The sequence below is a fragment of the Raphanus sativus genome, chromosome 9, assembly GCF_000801105.2.
Source record: "Raphanus sativus cultivar WK10039 chromosome 9, ASM80110v3, whole genome shotgun sequence".
Lineage (NCBI taxonomy): Eukaryota > Viridiplantae > Streptophyta > Magnoliopsida > Brassicales > Brassicaceae > Raphanus > Raphanus sativus.
In genome coordinates, this window is record NC_079519.1 from 11,570,016 (window position 1) to 11,592,091 (window position 22,076).

General features: G+C 35.8%; 2 protein-coding genes across 2 annotated transcripts; both read right to left on the reverse strand.

The window, feature by feature from the left end:
* Positions 1 to 847: 847 nt before the first annotated feature.
* On the reverse strand, positions 848 to 1,555 carry LOC108824756 (uncharacterized). The gene has a single exon (XM_018598147.1). The coding sequence runs from the start codon at positions 1,553 to 1,555 to the stop codon at positions 848 to 850; it is 708 nt and encodes a 235-aa protein (XP_018453649.1).
* Positions 1,556 to 11,750: 10,195 nt separating this feature from the next.
* LOC108827976 (uncharacterized) lies at positions 11,751 to 21,060 on the reverse strand. Its single transcript, XM_018601505.2, has 26 exons — positions 20,903 to 21,060; positions 20,558 to 20,821; positions 20,314 to 20,466; positions 20,016 to 20,235; positions 19,737 to 19,843; positions 19,428 to 19,490; positions 18,847 to 18,947; positions 18,625 to 18,719; positions 18,487 to 18,507; positions 18,158 to 18,253; positions 17,949 to 18,069; positions 17,740 to 17,868; positions 17,412 to 17,602; positions 16,695 to 16,966; positions 16,346 to 16,447; positions 15,895 to 16,071; positions 15,630 to 15,818; positions 14,821 to 15,062; positions 14,583 to 14,729; positions 13,926 to 14,154; positions 13,367 to 13,495; positions 13,130 to 13,258; positions 12,682 to 12,735; positions 12,404 to 12,586; positions 12,171 to 12,230; positions 11,751 to 12,077 (listed from the first exon to the last, which is right to left on the reverse strand). The coding sequence occupies exons 1-26, from the start codon at positions 20,906 to 20,908 to the stop codon at positions 12,003 to 12,005; spliced, it is 3,555 nt and encodes a 1,184-aa protein (XP_018457007.1). The 5' UTR covers positions 20,909 to 21,060; the 3' UTR covers positions 11,751 to 12,002.
* Between the last annotated feature and the right edge of the window lie 1,016 nt (positions 21,061 to 22,076).

Here is a 22,076-nt window from a genome sequence, read left to right on the forward strand (position 1 = left end):
CTTTTCTTCTGATTGGCGCCTCCATATAAAAACGCCACCTATCTATTTTCTTTTTCTTCTTACGCGAGTTTTTGCAAGAGACAAGTTTCATATTTTGGATTCAAGCTTTTGTAAGGGAGAAGGCTCTCATCTCACTCGAGAGAACAACCTGAACCCTAGTTTATTTCTTCTTAATCTGATCATGAGTATTTCAGTTTCATCTGTTGTTCTTCTCTGCATCATGATTGAGTAGTCGACTGTTGATCTAGGGTGATAGAGTGCATTCGCGACTGAGCATAGATAGGTTATCAATTAGTAAATCTTCATTCATTCATTGTTTCATGCCTGCGTTAAACTGATCATCTAGCGTTTGATCCCAAGTAAATCTGTGCATCAAAAGTGTAATAGGTTGCTAGATCCTGTATGAATGAGCACTGCATCCTTAGCCACACGAACGTAGATGTTAAGGTGCATTGTGAACAGATCGGAGTCATTCATTAAGGTTCACCATCAGATCTCAGACCAAGCGACATCTTAGGAGCTGGGTCTGATCGGTGAAAGGATCAACTACACGACAGTGTGTTGTTCTAGCCTGTTCTCCGAGTTCTAGATAGAACTGCATCGAACCTGAATAGCTGCTCGGTCCGATTGAGATCACTCGCATTCATCCTAGATTAACTCCTTTTAATTTGAATTCATCACTTGTGCTTTTTACTTGTTCTCTACGTCACCTCTTTAAACCAAATATCTATTTTCTTCTTAGCTTGATTTCGGAACTCATAGAACTAGAGTGTAGACTGGTCCTCTGGATTTGAATCTCAAATACTACAATTGCAACTGTTAACTTGGCAGTAGCAAGGATTCATTTTTAGTGTATCAACGTGCCACCTCGTCCCCTACCTCTACCACGGAATGAGCCGGGTTGGTTATTATGGTGGACAAGGTTACTCTCTTTCTTTTGCTCTATAGCAAGTTTAGAGATGTCAGGTAATGGAGCCGTTCCCGGAGGCCTCATCTCACTGTTTTTCATTAACAGTTCATTATTGGCTTCAGCCAACAAAAGACATTCGATCAACTCAGTGTATGTGGCGAACTTTCTTTCTCTGTATTGCTGTTGCAGTACCATGTTACTGGAATGCATCGTCGAGAAAGTCTTATTAAGCATCTCGAGCTCAGTAACTTTTTCACCACATAATTCCATCATGGAAACAATTTTGAACAAGACCGAGTTGTACTCGTCTACTGTTTTATAGTCCTGGAATCTTAAGTGTTTCCAGTCATATTGAGCCCTTGGGAGCATCACCGTTTTCTGGTGGTCATAACGTCGCTGTAAAGCGTTCCAAAGGTCCAATGGATTTTCCATGGTTCTGTACTGAGTTTTCAAACTCTCTTGGAGATGATGGCGTATTATGTAAATAGCACTGTATCGATCTTTATCACTGGACTTATTGTCACTTATGATCGTATCACCAAGTCCCTTTGATTGTAGCATGATCCTTGCATCAAGTGCCCAATCAAGGAAATTTTCACCATTGCTTTTCAAAGCAGGGAAATCGAGATTTGCTAATTTAGACATCTGGAAAAATTATTTCCCCCATTAGATATAATCATGCAATAACAATATATATAAAATTTCAGTTCATTTTCAAAAATCAGATAATAAGTTAATGTAAAAAAAAACAGACAATAACGGACAATAACGAGACAATGCGATGATGATTAGTTTCAAAAAAAAACAAACGGACGAGTGATGAACTGATCAAATTATCAAGGCAATATATATATGAGAAAACAGAGTAGTAATACAAAACATAGCAAGCGAACGAGTGATTAAAAACTAATCGGACGAGTTGATATAGAACAGGGTAAGATATATATATATAAAACAGAGCAATATATATATAATGCAAACAATATATGAAAACAGAGCAATACGCATATATGCCGTACGGTTTGCATTAATTGAAACAGAACAAATAAATGGATCAAGTAAGCGAGCTATAAATGGATCAAGTAAATGGAACAAATAAATGGATCAAGTAAATGGATCAAGTAAAATAGCTTATGCAATTTGATCAACAGGACGATATATATATATACGAAACAGAGCATGATATATATAAAACAGAGTATGCGAAACAACGATGAAACAGAGTAAGCGAGCTATATGTATGTGAAACAGAGCATAACGTGATGGTGAAGCTATCTTAGTTAGAGAAAAATAAATAATGACGATGATAGCTATGGATGGTAAACGGAAAACAAGAGCAATAACTTATATTACGCATAACTTATATAGATTTAGGGTTTTTTTTTCTTTTTCTTTTGCAAGACATGTTAGCTAAATATAGCTTCATGTTTGCAGGTAGGGTTTCAGTTTGCGGGTAAGGGTTTCCGATGATACCTTTGATCTCGGAAGGGTTGATCGGTCTCGTCGTCGGAGCAGTACTGGTTCGTTTCTTCTTGTCGAAGATCGCTTCTCGTCGAACAGGTTTCTTCTCGTCCGGAGTTTTGCTTCTTCTCGTCAACAATCCAGCGGAGAAGAGGTTTTATTTTTTTTCTTTGCTATTAGCTAGGGTTTCTATGGGAGCAAAGGTGCTGATAACGTGATAAGTAACTAATGGGATTGATTGTTATTATCGATCAAGTGTCAAGTATATATACTTGATACATGTACTTATCTTCTCAATAAGATAAGTATAAGAGGCAACAATAAGATAAGTACAAATAAGATATGTCGAGCATAATATCAGTATATAACAAAAACTATTATATTGAACTAAAAATGATAAAATTATTTTAAATTGATAAGTTAGTATTTTTATTTTCATAAATATAAAACATTTATTCTAAAAATATAATATGTTGGTAGAATTTTTTAACCTTAATAAACTATATAATACATGTATAAAAATTAACTTTTCTTAAACTTTTATATATACAGTAATTTATTATATAAACTGAATAAAAAAGACAAATTTTTCAAGGAAATCTAACACTTTGAATTACAGGTCGGGATCATAATAAATTAAATATAAAATAATTCTCAACTATATCATTTTTAATCATCAAAATCAAATTCAATAGGAAAAATTAAATACATAATAAGAAGCAATATATATATATATATAATATAAGTGATCATTTGAAATAATTAGTTAATTAACAGTATGAAAATTATAAAATTATTGTAGTTGAAATCGTGATTTAAACATTTAAATATATGAATATATATATATATATATATATATATATATATATATATAAACATGAAAATAAATATCCGTACGGTTGTGCGGGTCTATATCTAAATCTAGTTTAGTATTAATGTGTGTACATATCTGTTGGAGTAAGGTCACACGCTGTCCATATCGTGGTGTACTCATCTTCGGTTTGTGGAGTTGATCTAAAACTAGAAAAGATCAAGGAACATATAGTCAAATATATGTTTGGCAGTGCAGTAAATAAGAAAATCAATTATATCTCTGCCAGATTTTACATTTTAATATTTTTTCTTCTCTTGATCCATATGATATTATGCATTTTTAATTTGTTAACGTTTTATATTTTATTTTTCTAAATTGTTTTGTTTAATTTTTTATTTGTTTTATAAATCTCTATGAGCTATATAATTTTCATTAGTTTTGCTTTGTTTTTTTCTAGTATTTCTAAAAATGTCTATAGGTTTAGTTCTACGGTTGTGCGGGTGGTTATTTTTATTTTTACACACATAATTATTTGGTTGCATGAATAATTATAATATTTGCCACTTTACAAATTTTAATAATATAATATTTTTTCTTTCAAAAAATTAATAATATATTATTTTAAAATACAACATTTTTTTACAATTCACATGTAATAATTTAATTTATTTGTTTTAAATTTTCAGTGATAGCATATTTTAAATCAATTACAAATTTTTAAATAGAAAATATTATTTGTTAAGGATCGAAATTTAATTGAAAAGTATAAAATTAAATTAATATCGCAAATTTAAAAGTTTTTTAGTTAAATAAAATACACATTTAATTTTTAAATAACCACGAAATTAACTAAATATTTTTGAAAAAATAATTGAAAAATGTAATATAAAATTATTTTAAATAATTACGAATTTAAGGAAAAAAAATAAAATGTATGTTTATATTGTAAATAAAAGATATGAAAAGATTTTGTTCAGATAAAGAGAAAATATATGAATATATTTTGGATTTGTTTGTTTTAGAATTATTCAAATAATTCATATATCATATAAAATATAAAATATAATTTAAACAACTTTGTGGAAGCTCCCTTGGTCCAGTGGTTTGATTAAGGGTTCATTGCTTCTACACCCGGAGGTCTGGGGTTAATACTCCAGAAAATACCAAATTATGCAGATTACGGAGAAACATGTTACAGGAGATCTCCAGCTTGGTGCAGAGCGTACCATCGAACATGGATCTCATAGGACGGCTCAGAGTGGTGCAGTCAGACGTGTATTCTCACAGGGTGGTAGAATTGTCGGCTGTAGAATCGTCTTTGTAATATTCTCATCGTTGTAATAGCATAATTAATCGATAATAATCGATCCAGACGTTAAAAAATAATAATTTAAACAACTTTTGAGAAAATATAATTTACTTGTGCTATGGAGTGTATGCGGAATCTTAGACAATAAATGGTTACATTTGCGACAGATTGTTCTCAATTGGTAAAGATGGTTTCGGAACCAGAAGAATGGCTTGCTTTTGCAACTTATTTAGCAGATATCGAGACTTTGAAAGGAAGTTTTCATAGCTCAGATATTATTTACGTCTCTCGCACGAAGAATCTAAAGGCCGACAGCCTCGCAAAATGTGCTAGACAGCAACCGACCTTTGTCGTGCATATGGATGCAGAGTTACCAGTTTGGTTTACAGAGTCTTCTTAAGATAAAATAAAAAAAATAAACAACTTTTGAATAGGTGGTCCAAATAAAAAAAATCACACATGAATTAAGTCATGAATTCTGTTTAATATATAAGATTTTTATATAGAAATATTATATGAGAAGGTTTGAATTATCATAGATAAAAAATTATTTTACTTAAGAAATTGACTATCTTAAGATACTACTTCCTTTATTTTATAAATAGTGTCATTTAAATATTTGTCTTGTTAACAAAAGAATATCATTTTAAAATCCAATATAATTTGTAGTTATTTTTAAAAAATAACTATATTTTAATTATTTTTTTTAATTTATTTTAAAAAATGTCGGTTAAAACATAATTATATTTTAATTATTATTTTTATTTGTGGAAAAATGTCGAAAGGCTCTATTTAATAAACAGAGAGAGTAATTTTATTCATTTATAGTTTCTAAAAAATATTATATTATGACATATAAATTTCAAAACATATCCTTACATGATGCATGGAGACAATACAGGTCCAGAAACGGGAACGGAAACTGAAAACGGTAAAACTAAAAATTATATTTACGAATACGGCATATGTACGTTTATATATAAATATACATAAAATTTTAGCTTTGATTGATATATGGACTGCTATAAGATAAATAACTTTACGAGATATATAATAAAAATAGAATTTTCAATAGTAATAGTTCGAATCCAACGTCATCATCATGGTTTCATTTCAGAATTCTTACCTTCGGTAATAAATTTGATGTGAAGAATTAATTAATGCTTTTAATTTCAATATTCTTTATCAAAAGTGATAAAGAAAAAGTATCTCCATAGTAAATAGCGTAGACGGATAATGGACCAAAGCTTCAAAGCTCGGGGAACAGAATAAATAGTTCCATTTAAACAACCAGAACTGACGAAGTCGACCATGCGACAAAGAACCGATGAAGTCAAGCATGTGACAAGTCTACGTCAAAGAGAAGCAAGATATGACGAGGCTTCGATCAGACCTCTTGGTTGAAGACAGGAAGCGTATCACTTCACACCGGCCAAAGACAATCTTGAGAACCAAGACGGAAAAAGGATCGAGACAGAGTGAAGCTAAAGAGACCATCAAGGAGAAAAAGGAACATGCAGTTTTGAAGATGAACCACCATACCGTTAATCAAATAGATCTGGAAATTGCATCACAAATCTAGCCAAAATCAGATCCGATCAACCCAGATCAGGATCTACAGATTAACAACTCCGAATTTACTATGGAAGGTATCTGGTTCTGTTCTTATCATGATAGAGCCACTTGAAGATTGAGGTGTCTTGCTACTTTGGAGATTCCATCATTGTGTTCATCTATGTTAGCTAGCTTTATATTTTGGGTTTTTAGCTCTCAATCGGCATGTAATAATTTTCCAGGGATAGTTCTTTATCCACTGGCTTTGGACTCTGGTGGTTTGTTTAACCACTAGCTTTGGACTCCGAGGTTTTGTTTAACTTGTCGGCTTTGGTTCTGATGTTGTGCTTTATCCTCTGTTTACTTGCTGTTCTTGTGTAATATGTTTCTCATATGAATATAATGTTTCAGTGTTAAAAAAAAAAACTATCTCCATGTGTTGAAAAGCTCACGTTGTTAAGTACAAACTTACGGATACGTCCCCACGCCGTCCCATCACCCAGCATGGTGCCGTCCCTGTTTAAGAAACGTTTCCGGTACCGGGATGACCCGCTCCCCCGGAGTCCGACCGGGTTACAGAACTGGTGTTATGGATACACGTCTACTCTTTTTAGACAATTCGACGTATCCCATTATTGGTCCCAAGAATCGACTGATGCACTCTGTTGGACCTAATTTTGGTCATGGGCTAAATGGACTATATTTAAAACGGGCTGTAAAGGGATAAGATCCATAGCAACGTCAACGAAGTAGAAAAAGAGGTCGCCAGAGTCGAGAAGGTCGCGGAAGCAGTTACAAGGATAGCGGAGTCGAGCTTATAATAGGGAGAAGAGATCAATGCTAGAGACACAGCGAAAACCCTAGAGAGAGAGAGAGAGCACACCACACATTTTCACCTTTCTCACTTTTCCTTAGATCTTATTGTTGATCGATCTCCTTGTTATAATCAATCTATTTGTTATTCCTTGTAATCGACCTCTTAATCAATAAAAGTCCATTTTTGTCAACCGAATTCCGATTACATCGTTGTGTTCTCCTACATCTTTTGGCACTTCCCTAGTTTACTTACAAACACTACAAAATACTGAGTGTAGATTTTAAGTTCTACACACTCCTTATATTATATATCACCCCACCCATATCCATATATTTTTACTTACAGTCTTGTCCACAGGGAAATGGAAAGAGAGAGCACGAGTAAATGGTTACTCGGTGAAGTAACTCTAGACTGACCTATCCGCATGACATTCTACACTATCGATGCGAGAACTAGGACTTATTAGCCACTACAATCAATCATATGCACTTATTATAATATAACATCAACATTTCTATACATTTCTAAGGATTAATCAACATAACGAACTCAGTAGTTGATACAAATAAACTCAACCAACCGACTCGACATACACGACCGACTTAACTCCAAGCAACCTAAACGTAAGGACCTATGGCATGCTTATGGATGTGCCACCTCGTGTCGGCCTGACCTGGGGTACCTCTCATTAGACTCCGTCCCCAGCCTCCTAATGATTATCCGAGTTTCAGCTCATTGGTCCACCAGCTCTATCTGCCACCTCTGTCTTAATAGCCATAATTATGTCACAACTCGGCATAAATCAATCCTATGATGCTCTTGACATAGATCCCGTCCTTTCACGGTCACTGTTCTTTCATGGCCCTTTCTTATTTATATTCCTCCCTCGCGCTGTCACCGAATTTTCACGGCCTTTCTCATCTCTTCCCGTGGGTACCTCTTGTTAGGCTACTGTCCCATGGGTCACACATCTTAATCTAGACGCCTCCCGTTCTCAGTGTCTCAAACAAAACAACATACACATTCACGAATCATTCTCATTCTCATTCACTTTAACTCGTTCGTCCACCCGTTTTTGGTGTTTCACACAATACACTTCATATTCTCATTCATAACATTTGATAGCAATTGAACATCTCATTTACATTCATATGTGTTTCAGTTGAAGCATTGTTTCGGATCTTCATAACGATTATACAAATATTGTTATCATGATCATGGAAGCTGTGATCTCCTCTCCAGGTAAATTCAATAGCCGTATTAGGTTATTCTGTTTCGTTCGATTCTCTCTGAAATCAAGTCTGAATATGTTGATGGGTGGCCTCCATTGTTCATGTATCAAGTACTTTTAATTCTCCCTTACAGAATCGTCAATTGTACTTTCTTATATTCTAAAGTTTAGTTTTTGATGACATTGACAGGATTGTGCCAACACGTCAGACCATATCTTATGATGATTTTACCTTCATGCCAGTCTCTGTCTTTGTAACATTTTTTTTCAATAAGCAGGGTGTGTGACATGCTTTTCACAGAAACCCTCATCCCCTTGCTGAATTTATCTTCTCTCTTGACAACCATTGTCAACAATTGAGTGACATGGAGATAATAGACGTTAAGGTAAAGATCAGGCTTGAGCTCGCTTCCATATCTTTCTTAGTCTCTTGCTCAATTTCTTCTGTTTAGCTTATTGGTGAATTTGTAAGCTTTCTTGACTGGATCAGTGGTTGAGACTATACAAAGGTTTGTATCAACAGCCTGGAGAACATATAGAGGCTTACCTATAAATATGTGTCTATACTCAGCGCTTGGCTCTTTGAACATTTCCTCCATCCCTAAGTGTCGATTATGAGACATTCTTCTCGCTTCTCTTTCCTTAATTAATAACCATTTCCAGCTTTTTGCAGATATCAAAAGGAATCAGAAAAAAATCATGCTTGCAAATAAGAATTCCACAGGGTGGTTAAGATGCTTAACTAGACAATAGGAGTGGGCTCGAGTATATGAAAGATGCAAAGGCTGGTAGTTCTTTGCTCTGTCTTTTGTTTACGTATACAAAAAGTTTTTGATGGTAGTTCTGTTTCATACATGAACATGGAAAGAAGAAAGGAAATGATCTTTTTGCTTCTGTGAGAGTGGTTGGAAGGTGCATATAAACAGTCTTTGCTCTAAGAAGTTACTGTTCATTTTCTTTCTTTTTAACGTCTTTTTTTTCTCTCGAAAAATTTTCTGCTCATGTGATCGTTATTTGCTGCTTCAATGATTTTTAGTACTCCTTATGGAAGAACATTGATAGTCTCTGTCACTTTAGATTTCACCGAACATTGATAATCCAGAATCTTTCGCGAAGAATCCTCTCCTTATTTCATTTCCTCTATTACAACCAATGGCGGATCTAGAAAATAAATATAGTGGGGGCAAAATATAAAGTACAATTAAATAAAATTAAAAATAATATTTTATAAAAAAAGTCCAGAAAATAATAAAACAATTTTACAAAACAACTGTACGCTCATTCATCATTTGGAAATTTTTAATCACTTTCTCATTTGAAACTGAGTCAAATAACTCTTTTCAATAAAGCAAACTATACAATCACTTAGAAACTAATCTCCAATTCTGTTGCGTGCAGCTGTCTTCACTAGCTTCATTGCTGAAAAAGATCTTTCAACACTTGCAGTGGCAACTGGCAAAGTTAGAATTAACTTTAAAAGTCTGTAAACCAAGGGATGTGCTAGATGCTTTTGAGTTTTCACCAGCAAACATGAAAAATCTCCAAGATTTTCTACACTCTTAAACCTTTCATCTCTGCGTATATTGTCGATGTAGATATAAAGGTGTTGCTCTAGAGATAAAAGCTCACCATAGCTAAAATCATCTGGATATAACTTAGCTAATCACAGCAGCTTCTCTTCGTCAAACCCATGGAATGAGTCGACCGGGCTTAAAGCAGCCATACAGATAAGTAGATCAGTGGTTACCTCTGTAAAATGATCGTTGAGCTCTTGAATTTGCAAATCTAGAACCGTGCAAAAGCAGTTGACCTTATAATGATGCATATTGCTTATGTTGGTTCTCTTTCTTGGATTCCTGAGATCAACAAAATCTTCTTCCATGATAGCATCTCAACATTATGTTTCTTACAGAAGGAAGCAACTTTAGCCATAAGCGAATCCCAACCATCATCTCTAAACTTTTGCAACTCTCGTTTAGTGGATTCTACCAGTGACATAGCATTTAAAATAGCTGGATCTTTCTGTTGCAAAGTCAATGAAAGATTCGCAGTGAGCCCCAAAATATGTAACATAAGATGCAAATAGAACACACAATCAAATGTGTGAAAGTATTTGAGAAGACCACATGCTTGACGTTTTTTTAAGTCTTCCCAACCCTCATCTTGGACATACTCACAAACTTTAATGGTAGTAGAAAACAATTCTTCCAACCTCAACAATGTTTTGTGATGAGTACCCCAACGGGTAGTTGCAGGTCTTGATAAAGAATGTTCATGATTTTGTTCCAGTCTTAACATTATCGGTCTCAGACGGAGGGAGAGGATCTTGGATGTGATCTTGTATGTCACGTTACACAAAGCAATCGGTCTATAGTCGGAGACAAGCTTCGGTCCCGTCCCTTTCGGGATAAGCCTGACGTAGGTAAGGTTTGTATCATCCCGCATGACTCCTGTAGAGAAAAAATCCCTGATCTCTCTGCATATAGCTTGCCCTATCGTACTCCAATTTGATTGAAAGAAACAAGCTGAGAAACCATCTGGCCCTGGTGCTTTGTCTGGGTGAATTGAGAACAGAGCTTCTCGTATCTCCGCGTCAGAAGGTATCGCTGCTAACTTTGTGTTCATCTCAGCTGTAATGCATGGAGATATAGCTCCATTGACTATCGACCTAGTCTGCTCCCTTGATGTTTGGTTGGCTGTGGACTAAGAGATTCCCATAGTAGGGTGCAATCTGTGACGCAATCTGCTCCTCCTCGTAGTAGATGTTTCCTGCCGGGTCTTCAATAATAGAGATTTGATTACGGGCCTTCTTGCCTGATGCCACTGCGTGGAAGAACTGTGAGTTCTTATCCCCGGATGCTAGCCAAATAATTCTACTTCTTTGCCTCCAAAATTCTTCCTCTGCTTTGTAGGCTGAGATGAGTTCTTTGTTTAGTCTGCTAATCAGCACGTCATCACCCGTTGAGGAACTTAGGGCCGCATCCAGATCACTCTTAAGTTGCTCAATCTTGGCCTTACTGTTAATGTGTTTGTCCCGACTCCACTTGACTAAGGCTTTCCGAACTCTGGCTAGGCGTTCTTCAGAATGTAAGGCTACTGAATCAAGCCATATCTTTGTTATCAGTTGTCTGACCTCTTCATTGTCTCTCAGACGTCGATCATACCGAAAGATTCTTGTGGCCTTTTTCCGTTTTGAGTCGAAAATCGATACAAGAGGCCGATGGTCTGATCCGTTAAAATCCAGATAGTGGCTCCTTGCATTTGGGAAGATGTTAGACCAGTGACTGTTGACTAGCGCCCGGTCAAGTCTGCAGAAAACAAGGTGTGTGCGGCGCTTTCCCCTTATATACATGCTATGATTGAAACGAAGACGGAAGCGAAGACAAAAAAAGGTAAAACTAAAAGATTATAGATACGCATAGATACGTTTATAAAAGTGTATATATATACACATAAAATTTTAGTTCTGATTGATATATACAGACTGCTATAAGATAAATAACGTCACGAGATATATAATAGAAATATAAATTTTGTCTTTATAATGGGCTTGCTGGGCCATAAAACTTCTGTTTGAACCTTTTTATCTTTAAGCCAGCAGATGTTATTGCAAAATCTTGTTTCTGTAATGGGCTTGCTGTGCCATAAAACTCATGTTTGAACCTTTTAATCTTTATGCAATTACCAGTTGAACAAGAAAAAAAACATTGAGCTCACAAATCAAAAGCATTTGGAGAAAAAATGTCAAAAGTGATACACATACACATATATCAAACTCCAACAAATAACATTCATTCATGTACACTGATTCTACATTGCCTCTCGAGAAGATCATGGACCAGAATATTTTGGGCATCTTAAACCGTCTCCTTAAGACGTACATAACCTCGGCTTCAACAAAGAAAATTAAGATTGGTTGACGTAAAGAACGGGTACAAGTCCAGCCATCTTCCCGTCTCTGCCAGGCCGCTTCTTCTTTACCTGTCGTCATAGTTTGAGTTAGTTTTTTCTTCTTCAAAAAAAAAAGCTCTAATCCTCACAAAAGACTCGTGCGTTTGTCTATATCTAACTTACGTAAAACCAGCCATCAACTTCATATTCTATCTCCAATTCCTCTTCTGCCGTCAAGTTTAGCTGCAACAAGTTTCAAAAAAAAAAAAAAAGTTTAGCTGCAACAAAAGCCAAAATGACCTTGAATCATAACACATACTATTTCCAGTAACAAGATTACCGTTTAGGCAAAAATACGGAATAGATAATAATAATTCAAGCCTTTTGAAGATGGCAAGACAAAAGCAAAAGCTTACCTCATCATCTCCTCCGGCAGTGAAGTCATAGAGCGCTGTTCCGAACCTTGTACCAGTAGATTTCCTAGGCTCTTCATCATCAGATTCGTAACTTCGAGAACCTGACGCTGCCATAGGGTTCTCAAACGATTCACGACTTTGTGGCTCAGAATATGAGTAAGGCGGAGGAGGTTCTTCTCGAATCTGAAAAAAGGAGAGAAGAAGGGAGAATTAAGAAATCATCAACCCATGTCAGCGCATCTACATACGTACAAACACAGAAAAGAATATCAGCTTACCGGGGAACCATAGCCTTCATATGTGGACTGGTATTTGCTTCCACCTGATTTTGCCTATATGAGTTTGCATATTCATATATACGTTAAAATTAGCTGAGAGCTGCGTTGCATCCGATACAGGCACATATAATCCAAAAGTTCTTACGCTTTTTTATGCTATGAGTATGCAATTTCCTTTTAAGACACCCCCAGTTACTATTGTTTAAGAAGAACATACTCAAGGACACTATTATAGAATACGCTATGCTACCACAGAGCCAAAATTCTTCTTGTTCTAAGTTTTCATTGTCATTCAGACTTGGGAGCTTAAAGAAACAATCCAACTGAAAGACGATATTCTGGCAGCATATCATTCTACAGTTACAGGAAACCTATGACCCGTAATTGTCACAAAGAACATACTAGGCAATAAGAAATTGAATTAAAGGAAGGATTTAGGTGAGCTTACCGTTGCTTGTGAGGAAGGCTTTGAACTGAATAAGGATGGATAATTCATTCCACCAAAGTGAGAAGATATAGAGCTTTCCACTGATCCAGTAGAGTCTGGAGAAGATGAACCTGATCTCGCATCATCTTCCTGTAAATACAATTGAAAAACATTTTTATCGTCTCTAAAACTAAGAAATATATCATTCCATTTATTTTGAAGAAACCCCTAAAGATGGATATAAAGATAACTCTATACCTCCAGTTCGTTAGTTTCTAAAAGAGTCTTAGCCCACATGTCATCATAGCCAACCGAAGGTCTGGAGAAGACATTCTCCTCATCAACATCTGGTGCATCTGTTCCAACTCCAGAAATAAATTCATTGACCTGACAATTTTAATATAGGTATGAGATTCACTTGGAGTAAAAAAAAAAGGTACCATCTATAATGTAATTATGTACGAATGAGTACTGAGAGATCTTGATTTCACATGCTAGATTATTTGATTTCCATCTAATTCTAATCGGAAAAGTCAATACCCAAACTTTTCATCACAGTAAGAGTAGTTCTAAAAACATATGTGTTGAAACAGGTAATTTACTCTAAGCATGGTAGTGGATTGTAATGTGAAACAGCTTCTCTGGAAACAAGGCTTTACTCTAATAGGTAATTTACGGAACTGTTCTTACTTTCTGATTTCCTGATCAAAAAACTTTGTGTGCTACATATCCTTCATTTAACAATAAGACGAATATATATACATTATACATACTAAACCTACATCTTATAAAGTCCAGATAAAATTAGGCAACTGACCCTGCTCATTGCTGGGGCGTTGTTTCCAAGAAGGCCATCATCACCAAGGTTTGCAGCCCAAGCATTCACCAGATCATCATCTAGACCACTGGAGTTTGAGGCAGCAGGGGCAGGCTGAGTGGACTCATAAATTAAGTCCGAAATACCAGTAGCAACAACAGTTGGATCGGTTGACCCAGAAGATGCCGTGATATTGTGCTTTGTGCGGTATGTGTCAATGAGCTTTGCACTTCATAGATTAGGAGGAAAAAAAATAAAATACAGATCAGTTTTTAAAATATAAATTGGCATAGAGACAGAAAAGCACCTAACAATATAAAGAAAACCGGAAAGGGGACACAGGCATGATGCATACAAGAAAGGTCGACAGCAAGGTCACCAATATATTAAACAGGTTTCTTGAATTTTATCAGAATTCCTTTTTTTTGTCAGGATTTAGGTTATTCACATACTTGTAATACTGTAAAACCTGCTAAACTAGATATGCATATGACATAAAAAAGCTAACGCAAGAAGTCTCTCGGAAATAAAAGGGTTGGATTTTGTCCAATTATTGCCTCATTGTGTTCTACGCAAGATTAGTATCCAAAGTACAACGCACTAGAATTTGCTAGTATGTCACTCAACGATAAAATGGAATCAGAATTCAGAATGTACCTTATCGGACCCAGGGGTAAATACTTGGCTCTTGGAATATAGCAAAACAAGGAAACAAAATCTAGCAGTCTCTCATGGGTTTCGTAGAGTTTTTTCAGCTCCTCGTCCTTCCATTCTTTGTTTGCATTATCGTGATTGCGTATATCCCTTATCATTGAAATTCATATGTCAGACATAAGATCATATACAGGTTACTTGCATGAATTACAGGGGGAAAAGGATCAGATTTCTTCCTTACTTGATTAATTCGTCTTGTCCTACATACATTTCATCCAGAACTTTTAACATCGGAGTTATTAAAACTCCAAGTCCTGTACCACTAACTCCTTGGTCCTCCCCATTACTCAGATGCATCTCAGAAAGTTGAGACTGTACACCACCCTCCGCCAAGGTGTACAAAAACTCGTATATCTGCAGCCTGAATGGTTCACCAGATCTGATGGCTATTGTAGTAAGAGCTTGCACTGCAACAATTCGGACCTGTGTATCCACAAAACATAAACACTTAGGTGGAAATCCTAGAAATAATACTCAAACTAGTAGCCTATACCCACATCAAAATTGTATCTGGGATTCCAACTTAAGTGCCGGAAGAAAATGAAATACCAGATGTAATGAAGTAACACAGCTTATGAAATCAGCTATTTTCTATAGCAGTAAAGGCCTCTAAACACTTAGTAAAGCTTAGGTAAAGAGAGAAAGAGCATACAAGATCATTATAGTCAACCACAAGTACTCCAGATTTCACATTCGGTTCATGGTAGAAACAAAAAACACTGCCAAAAGCTAGCTAAGTAGAGCACTTCAATTTATCCACGTCCCCAAATTCCCATTTATAAGTCTCAAAGTATAGTTTCCCCCCTCTAGAGTGTAATCAAATGATTTGAACAAATCAGCCACAGACCGAGAAAGGCCTATTGCATCAACCAGCCAAAATGTTCTTCAACAAGGTAAAGAATCAAGGACCATTGCAAGATAATCAAGTCATCTATACAAATATGCTATTTCTAAACAATAAAAAAATCAAAACAAAACATAGTGGTATACCTCCCAGCTACCACTAAACGCACACCTCTGGAGGCGAGTTAATGCACCAGCTAGAGTAGGATTGCGAGAACTAGCAGCAGCAACCATTTTATCTGCATCCAACATCATAAGTGCAGTGCCTGGTGGAGTTGCAGATTCCCATGCATATTCTGAAGCGGCGTAGTTTGCATTTTCTCCAAGGAACCATACCTGCCACAGTATTCGTTCTAAGTTAATGTGTTGAAACTGTACCACATGCATGTAAACCCTTCTGAGGAATGCTTACTGCAGCTTGCACCAATTTCTGCAGCGCCAGAGCCGACTTCGGATCTGATGCAGAGACCCTATCAAGTGATGTCAGTCCTGACATGGATCCTGGCTGTGGAGGTGGTAGATCGAGTACTATTGTTACTGCTTCCAGAGCTGTGTGTTTCCCGTCAGGACCAGCTCCAATAAGACATGTCTAGAAGTTGCTCAATTAGAAAATCATATCAAAATAAACTACTTGAGGCAACAAAAATTCGTCATAATATCACACAACAATTTGAGGTTTAGTTGTACATACAAGGATATTTTTATCCAAATCTATAGCTGCCAGATATTAACAAACATACAAACTTCAAGATCTCAAAATGTCTACCACATAGTAACATTTAAAACAGGAAGATTACAGTATCCAACAGATGCAACAAGTAAATTATAATAGCGTTGAAATTACATTAGTGAGAAGAGAATACCTTCCAGAGCAGTTGTAGGACATCAGCATCAATTTTCCCAGGAACTTTGGTAGCAAATATTCTGGCAATTTCGAGAAGAATAACAGCCATATCCGGAGTTGCCTGTGAAAGAAAATTAAATAAAGTTAACTATACAAAGAAAACAGTTCACTTCACAACCAAGTTTATTTAAGTTTGCCTTCAGTTTCACAAATATGGCATAATCCAGCTACAGCTTGTCACTTTTCCAAGTAAATGTAGATAGAAATAGACAAAAGGTTTCAATAACGTTTCAGACTTTCAGGGAAAGTGCCAGTTTTCCAAGTCTCCATTGCAAAAAAATATATATATATAAACATATCGTACTTACCTTAAAGCGAGCATGCAAAGTAAGCAAAATATCATTAACTAGCGCTGCGGGCCAAGCAGGATCAGATAGCTCTGAGGCAATGATTGATTTCAATTCATCCAGTGATTCATGCGGACTTTGCATCCATATCAATGCTTTGACAACCATTCCCCTGACGTACACGCACTCGCATGCAACTGTTGTTCGGACCACTTCCATTAATGAAGCCAACAAACTTGCAATTGTCTCATTACGACCGGGCCCTGCGGATATAGATGATGTTCTCCGTATTCCTGCAGAACTCCAACAGAGAGAGTGAAAGAAGGTAAATACAAAGTGATATAGGAAATGTTACTTTGTTTCGGTCTGAAGATAAGACAGCTAAATAAAAAGAAAAGTAATCGAAGCAGTGGTTTAGACCTTGGAGGAAAGTTTTATAATCACTATTATAGAGTAACTACGATTTACGTTAGTTACTCTCAAATAACCATGGTTTAAGTAGGTCAGGCTCTTTAGCCTATAATATGTCAGCGTTGGGAAATGGTTTATACATAGAGATTGGTAGTTTGTAAGAGGGACTGGAAGTAAAAGTAAATTTACATCCTCTATCACAATCTTCAGGGCTTTGAAATTCCAGTTCTGCCAGCTATATAACAGTTTTGTAATAATGTTCGTAACAAAACATGCTTTTACTTCACGTGATTTGATGCTGGAGATAAAGAGGTTTTGACAATGTACCTTCTGGGTGAGAACTGTCATTGGCCTCAGCATCATCCAGAACGTCAGAAAATGCATTTACATGAACCGATTCATCAATGTCCTGTATTCCCATAGCAAACGCTGCAGCCCTGCTTTTTCCCATTTCTTGCACAACTCTTGCTGCTGCATGGAGCACTGGTCTTGAGAAACTGCGAAATGAGCTCTCTAACCTGAAAGGAGAGGATCAATTAGCGAAGTTCTTTAACACGAAACACAGTCATTACAATTCAAAAAAACAGTCTAGCGAAGTAAGGAAATCAGTAAGATCAGCAATTCTAAAAAAAGTCTTCCATCAAGCTAAGACTACCTTCTCATTACAAGCTTAATAAGGGGCTGTGGGCGCTTGGTTTTATTGGATTTATCCTTGGATGGCGCTTCTGGCAATTTTAGGATCTCCCTGGTCAAGCGGTACCACCCTCTAGCACGCTCATCCGTCCTAAATAATGCAATAAAATATTGGTCTCTCAAAACCTACTAAAGAATGAATAAAGAGAAAGCAATGTCATAGAACCATGCCTTTCTGTGTTGTCGTATTTTCCCAGAATGCACAAAATCGCCTCATAGCATACCCTTTCGCTTGGATCTAGGAGTAGCTGATAGAGAATTGAGTTGAAATGGGATCTTATATCAGGCCTCTCTGTAGAAAAATGGGAAGGAAAGTACTAACTTGTAAATAACAGTAACGAGAATATGCAGTAGTGAGAGAAAGAGCTTGATATGCTTACCATCTAACGCTCGAGCTCTGGATATACTGTGACACAACCTAGCCAGGGCAACCCTAGCAAGCACATCATTCAAATGTAGGATATCTTGCAAAGCCCCTAATTTGGTCGAAAGAAGAAAGGTATATCAACTAACCCAAATGTTCTAACACTATTGTATGATTAAAAGGGTGTTGGCTTGTGTTAGAATCAAGAGTACGTCTCATAAGTGAATCAATTCTCAGAAAGCATTTAGAACTCGTGTTTCAGAAACTTCTTTAGAATCAGAACAAGTTAACATAAAATCACGAAAGAACAAATTAACGCTAAAAGATTAGGCTTGGAAAGCATACCTGCTGGAGACGCAAGCTTTTCTGCAGCAAAAAGATCAAGAGGCGAATCAAGATTTGAATGACAAACAAAAAATGTGTCTACACAGACATGGAATGGCAAATATAATTTAAGGGGAATTGACTCAAGAAGTTATTTACCTAATGTCATTGCAACTGAATAGGGGTCTCTTGCGGCTAACTCAGATAGAATTTCCAGTGAATGCCTCACTGCAACAGGATCAGCAAACGAAACACTGCAAATAGAGTGGATACCAGAATAAGTTTTCAATCCGTTGGATAATATGAAAAGAAAAATGCTCTAGTGAAAAGATGAAAAACCACCTAAACTATAAACAGAAAGAACAAAAAGAGAAGTCTTACCCCTGGGCTGCACGGTGCAGAAAAACTGGATTTCCTGGATCAAGAGGAAGTCTTCTTAGTGCACTCATAGCAGCATATTGCAAGTTACTCCGAATAATCGACTAGCCAAACGAAGGAGAGAGAACATTCAAGTTAATAACAAAGAATAAATGTTAAACTTTTGCAATGCATACGGCATATACTCAACGGAGATAACTAACAGTCGTCCGCAAAAAATATCTAGAAGCTAAATACTTTATTAAGGTATATCTTATGGCTTATGGATAATATGATATAGGGAACAGTTGTAATGTTTTTAAGAAGTATTTCTTCAATTAAAATGACACTTAACTACGGACTTGAAAAGCAGACAGCTTACAGCCAGATTTTCTCAGATGTGCAAAGTCAAATAATAAAAGAGTAATTATGCTACACTGCCTATTGCATAGTAGCTATCAACAAGAACTTTGAGAAGTTTATACAACAAAGCACGGCAGAGAGCAAGTACAGCAGCATGAAAGAGAAAATATAATATACAGGAAACATGGCTTGTTAAAACCCTTTTCCTTTTACTGGAGGAGCCCAAGAGTAGAGAAAAATACCTCCTTATCACCCCCTTTTGTCCCAAAGACGCCTTTCTTTCGTTTATGCGGAACATCAGCAACCTGAAAGCAAGATGAAACATAATTAGTGCTTCTGCATCTAACTGGAACATAATCCTTAGATTGAACCACTTTACTGATGAGAAAAGCAATAAGAGTGCAATACTATAACCATAAATTGTATATTATAAGAAAGCCGCTGAGTTTAACATCAATTTTCACCTATTAAAAAAGGAATTAAGCTACGACTTATGGAAAATAAGCAAAACATCTAGTTAAACAAGAGAGAGTATTGGTAGTAAGACAAACCTTATCAAGCAGGCCAAATACAATCTCATACAATTTTGACAAAACCTCAGAATTTCCTGAGGGTGAATATGTGAGAGCTTTTAAAGCTTGCAGTCGTCGAGCATGAACTAAAGAAAAACAAATCGTAAAGTTAGAAATCATCTCCAGTCGCATGGCAAGAGAGAGCTATGAAGTCGAAAATAAAGATCTCACCACATGATGTGGGGGAGCTGTTAATTTCTATTTCACATCCATAACCACAAAACTATAGAATACCACATCAAAAAAGTTGACACTCACATTCGGTTTCAGAATTAGAAGCTTCGGATGCCAGCTGATTCACAATCCGAGGAACAACATCAGCTCTAGTGACTCCACCACCAGCATCAATATCTGCTAGAGCATCCCAGTTAGGAGTGGGGATACCACCCCCTGGACTCATGCCCGTATCGGATAAAATTCTAGCCAAGTAATAATAGACATAGCGTAGTACATTCCGATCTTCACATTGTTGATTAAGCTGTGTAAGATTAATGTGTAAGGAAGTATTTATAAAAAAAAAAAAAAAGTCTAAGAGAAGGAAACAGGACATACATACCATAAGAAGAGATGGGGCGAGAGAAGGATCAACGGAGTTGTAGACAGCAAGCTTAGGGAAGACGTGATTCACTAGCTGTTTCTGTGAACTTTTCTGATCCAAGGTGGCAGCTAGTTCGTGAATGCTCCTCGCAAGTTGTGTATATGAAACTGGCTGTGAAATTCATTTCCAACATTAAATAAAAAAAAAAAAGAACTGGCTGTTAAAAAAAGCTATTCACAGTTATCAAAAATCAAAAAGAGACCTTCTTTTTCTGTCGCTGCCTTTGGGGCATGATATTAGCCTTAACAGGATTCAGAGCAGCTTTGGCAACAGATATAGTGTCGTTCTGGATCTGCATCAGAGTCGCTCTCTTCGATTTCTTCTCTCCCAGCGTCGTCTTCGTCGACATTGCTTGGGGCTGATGCGATGATGCGGCTGCTGGAGAAGGCGTGGAAGAAGAAGATTTTGCAGGAATCGGGGTTGGGTCCGCCGATATCAGATCCATCAGCGTCTTACCAGACGCCTCCTGTTACCAAAAAGATCAAAGGAAATTGAATTATAAGGTAAATTGGATTCGAATCTTATTGGAAGATCCGGCGATTCTTACCGCCATAGCTGGTGATCGTGTGATGGATGGATCCACACAGCACTTGGGACCAACTCCAAGTCGAGCGCGGAACCGAAAATAAAAGATATAAATAAATGTTGATCAAAAGAAAAAAGATCTCTGTTTAACGTCCTCATCCAGATTAACTTTCCAAACTTGTACAAACTCTGTTCCGGTGTACCCTTTAATTATTCTTTATTCTAAAGTTTTCACTAGTTACCTCTTTTAACGTGAATCATAGTGGTAAAACAGTTATTATTCTGAAATTTAGCCGATTTTATGTTTTCACTAAAATTTTTCCTTAACATACTAGATTTTCATTCATGTTTTAAAATATACTAAAATTTTTATTCGCGCTTTCAAAACGCCGATTTGATTTTTTCGATAAAAAAAATATTTTGTTAATGTTATGTATTATTTTCCAATTTTGATCTACATATTTATACAACAATTATATATGTCTTTAGTTTTATTCAGTATTTTCATACCCATTTCAAATCGCGGTAGAATCGATAAACTTGGTGATCAGCATATAATTTGGTTCAAGTTTAATAAAATTCTATTAATTGAAAACTTCATAATACAATTTGAAAATCTAAAAACTCACCATTAATCCGTGATCTTACACGGTTGATCCAATAAAAGATCTAGAAAAATATAATAATATTTCTAAGAAAATTAATAGAAAATTTAATATACTTTTAAGTATTACATAAACTTGAATAAACTATTAAATTTGTGATCTTTAGTCTTTAATGAATTTTTTTACTTTGATGATACATTTAAATTTAAAAATACAATTAAGATCTTATATATATTATAAATAAAGAAAGAAAGTTCGTATTAACTTTTTAAAAAAATAAATGTTAAAATATTTTCTTATACAGGTCTAAGGAAACCCACATGAATTTTAAAGTGTATCGGTTTAATACCTATATCTCTATATACAATAAGTAACACTGGTTTAGATAACTATATCGTTTCAAATTTTCTTCAAATTCTTTTATCTTTAAAAAAACATATCTAATTTAGGCTCTATGCTTGTAATATATATATATATATATATATATATATATATATATATATGTTATTATATACGATTTGATAAATGACGTTAAACAAAATTTTGAATAAAAATTGTGTTGGTATTTCAATATACTCAACAAAATCACAA

What these genes read in the sequence shown, in the direction of transcription:
- LOC108824756 (XM_018598147.1), bottom strand. Translation starts at nt 1,555, where the DNA reads ATGTCTAAATTAGCAAATCTCGATTTCCCTGCTTTGAAAAGCAATGGT.
- LOC108827976 (XM_018601505.2), bottom strand. An exon ending in GGACAAGACGAATTAATCAA is followed by an intron (nt 14,730 to 14,820) that starts GTAAGGAAGAAA and finishes TTCAATGATAAG; the next exon opens with GGATATACGCAATCACGATA. An exon ending in AGCCTTCCTCACAAGCAACG is followed by an intron (nt 12,736 to 13,129) that starts GTAAGCTCACCT and finishes AAACTCATATAG; the next exon opens with GCAAAATCAGGTGGAAGCAA.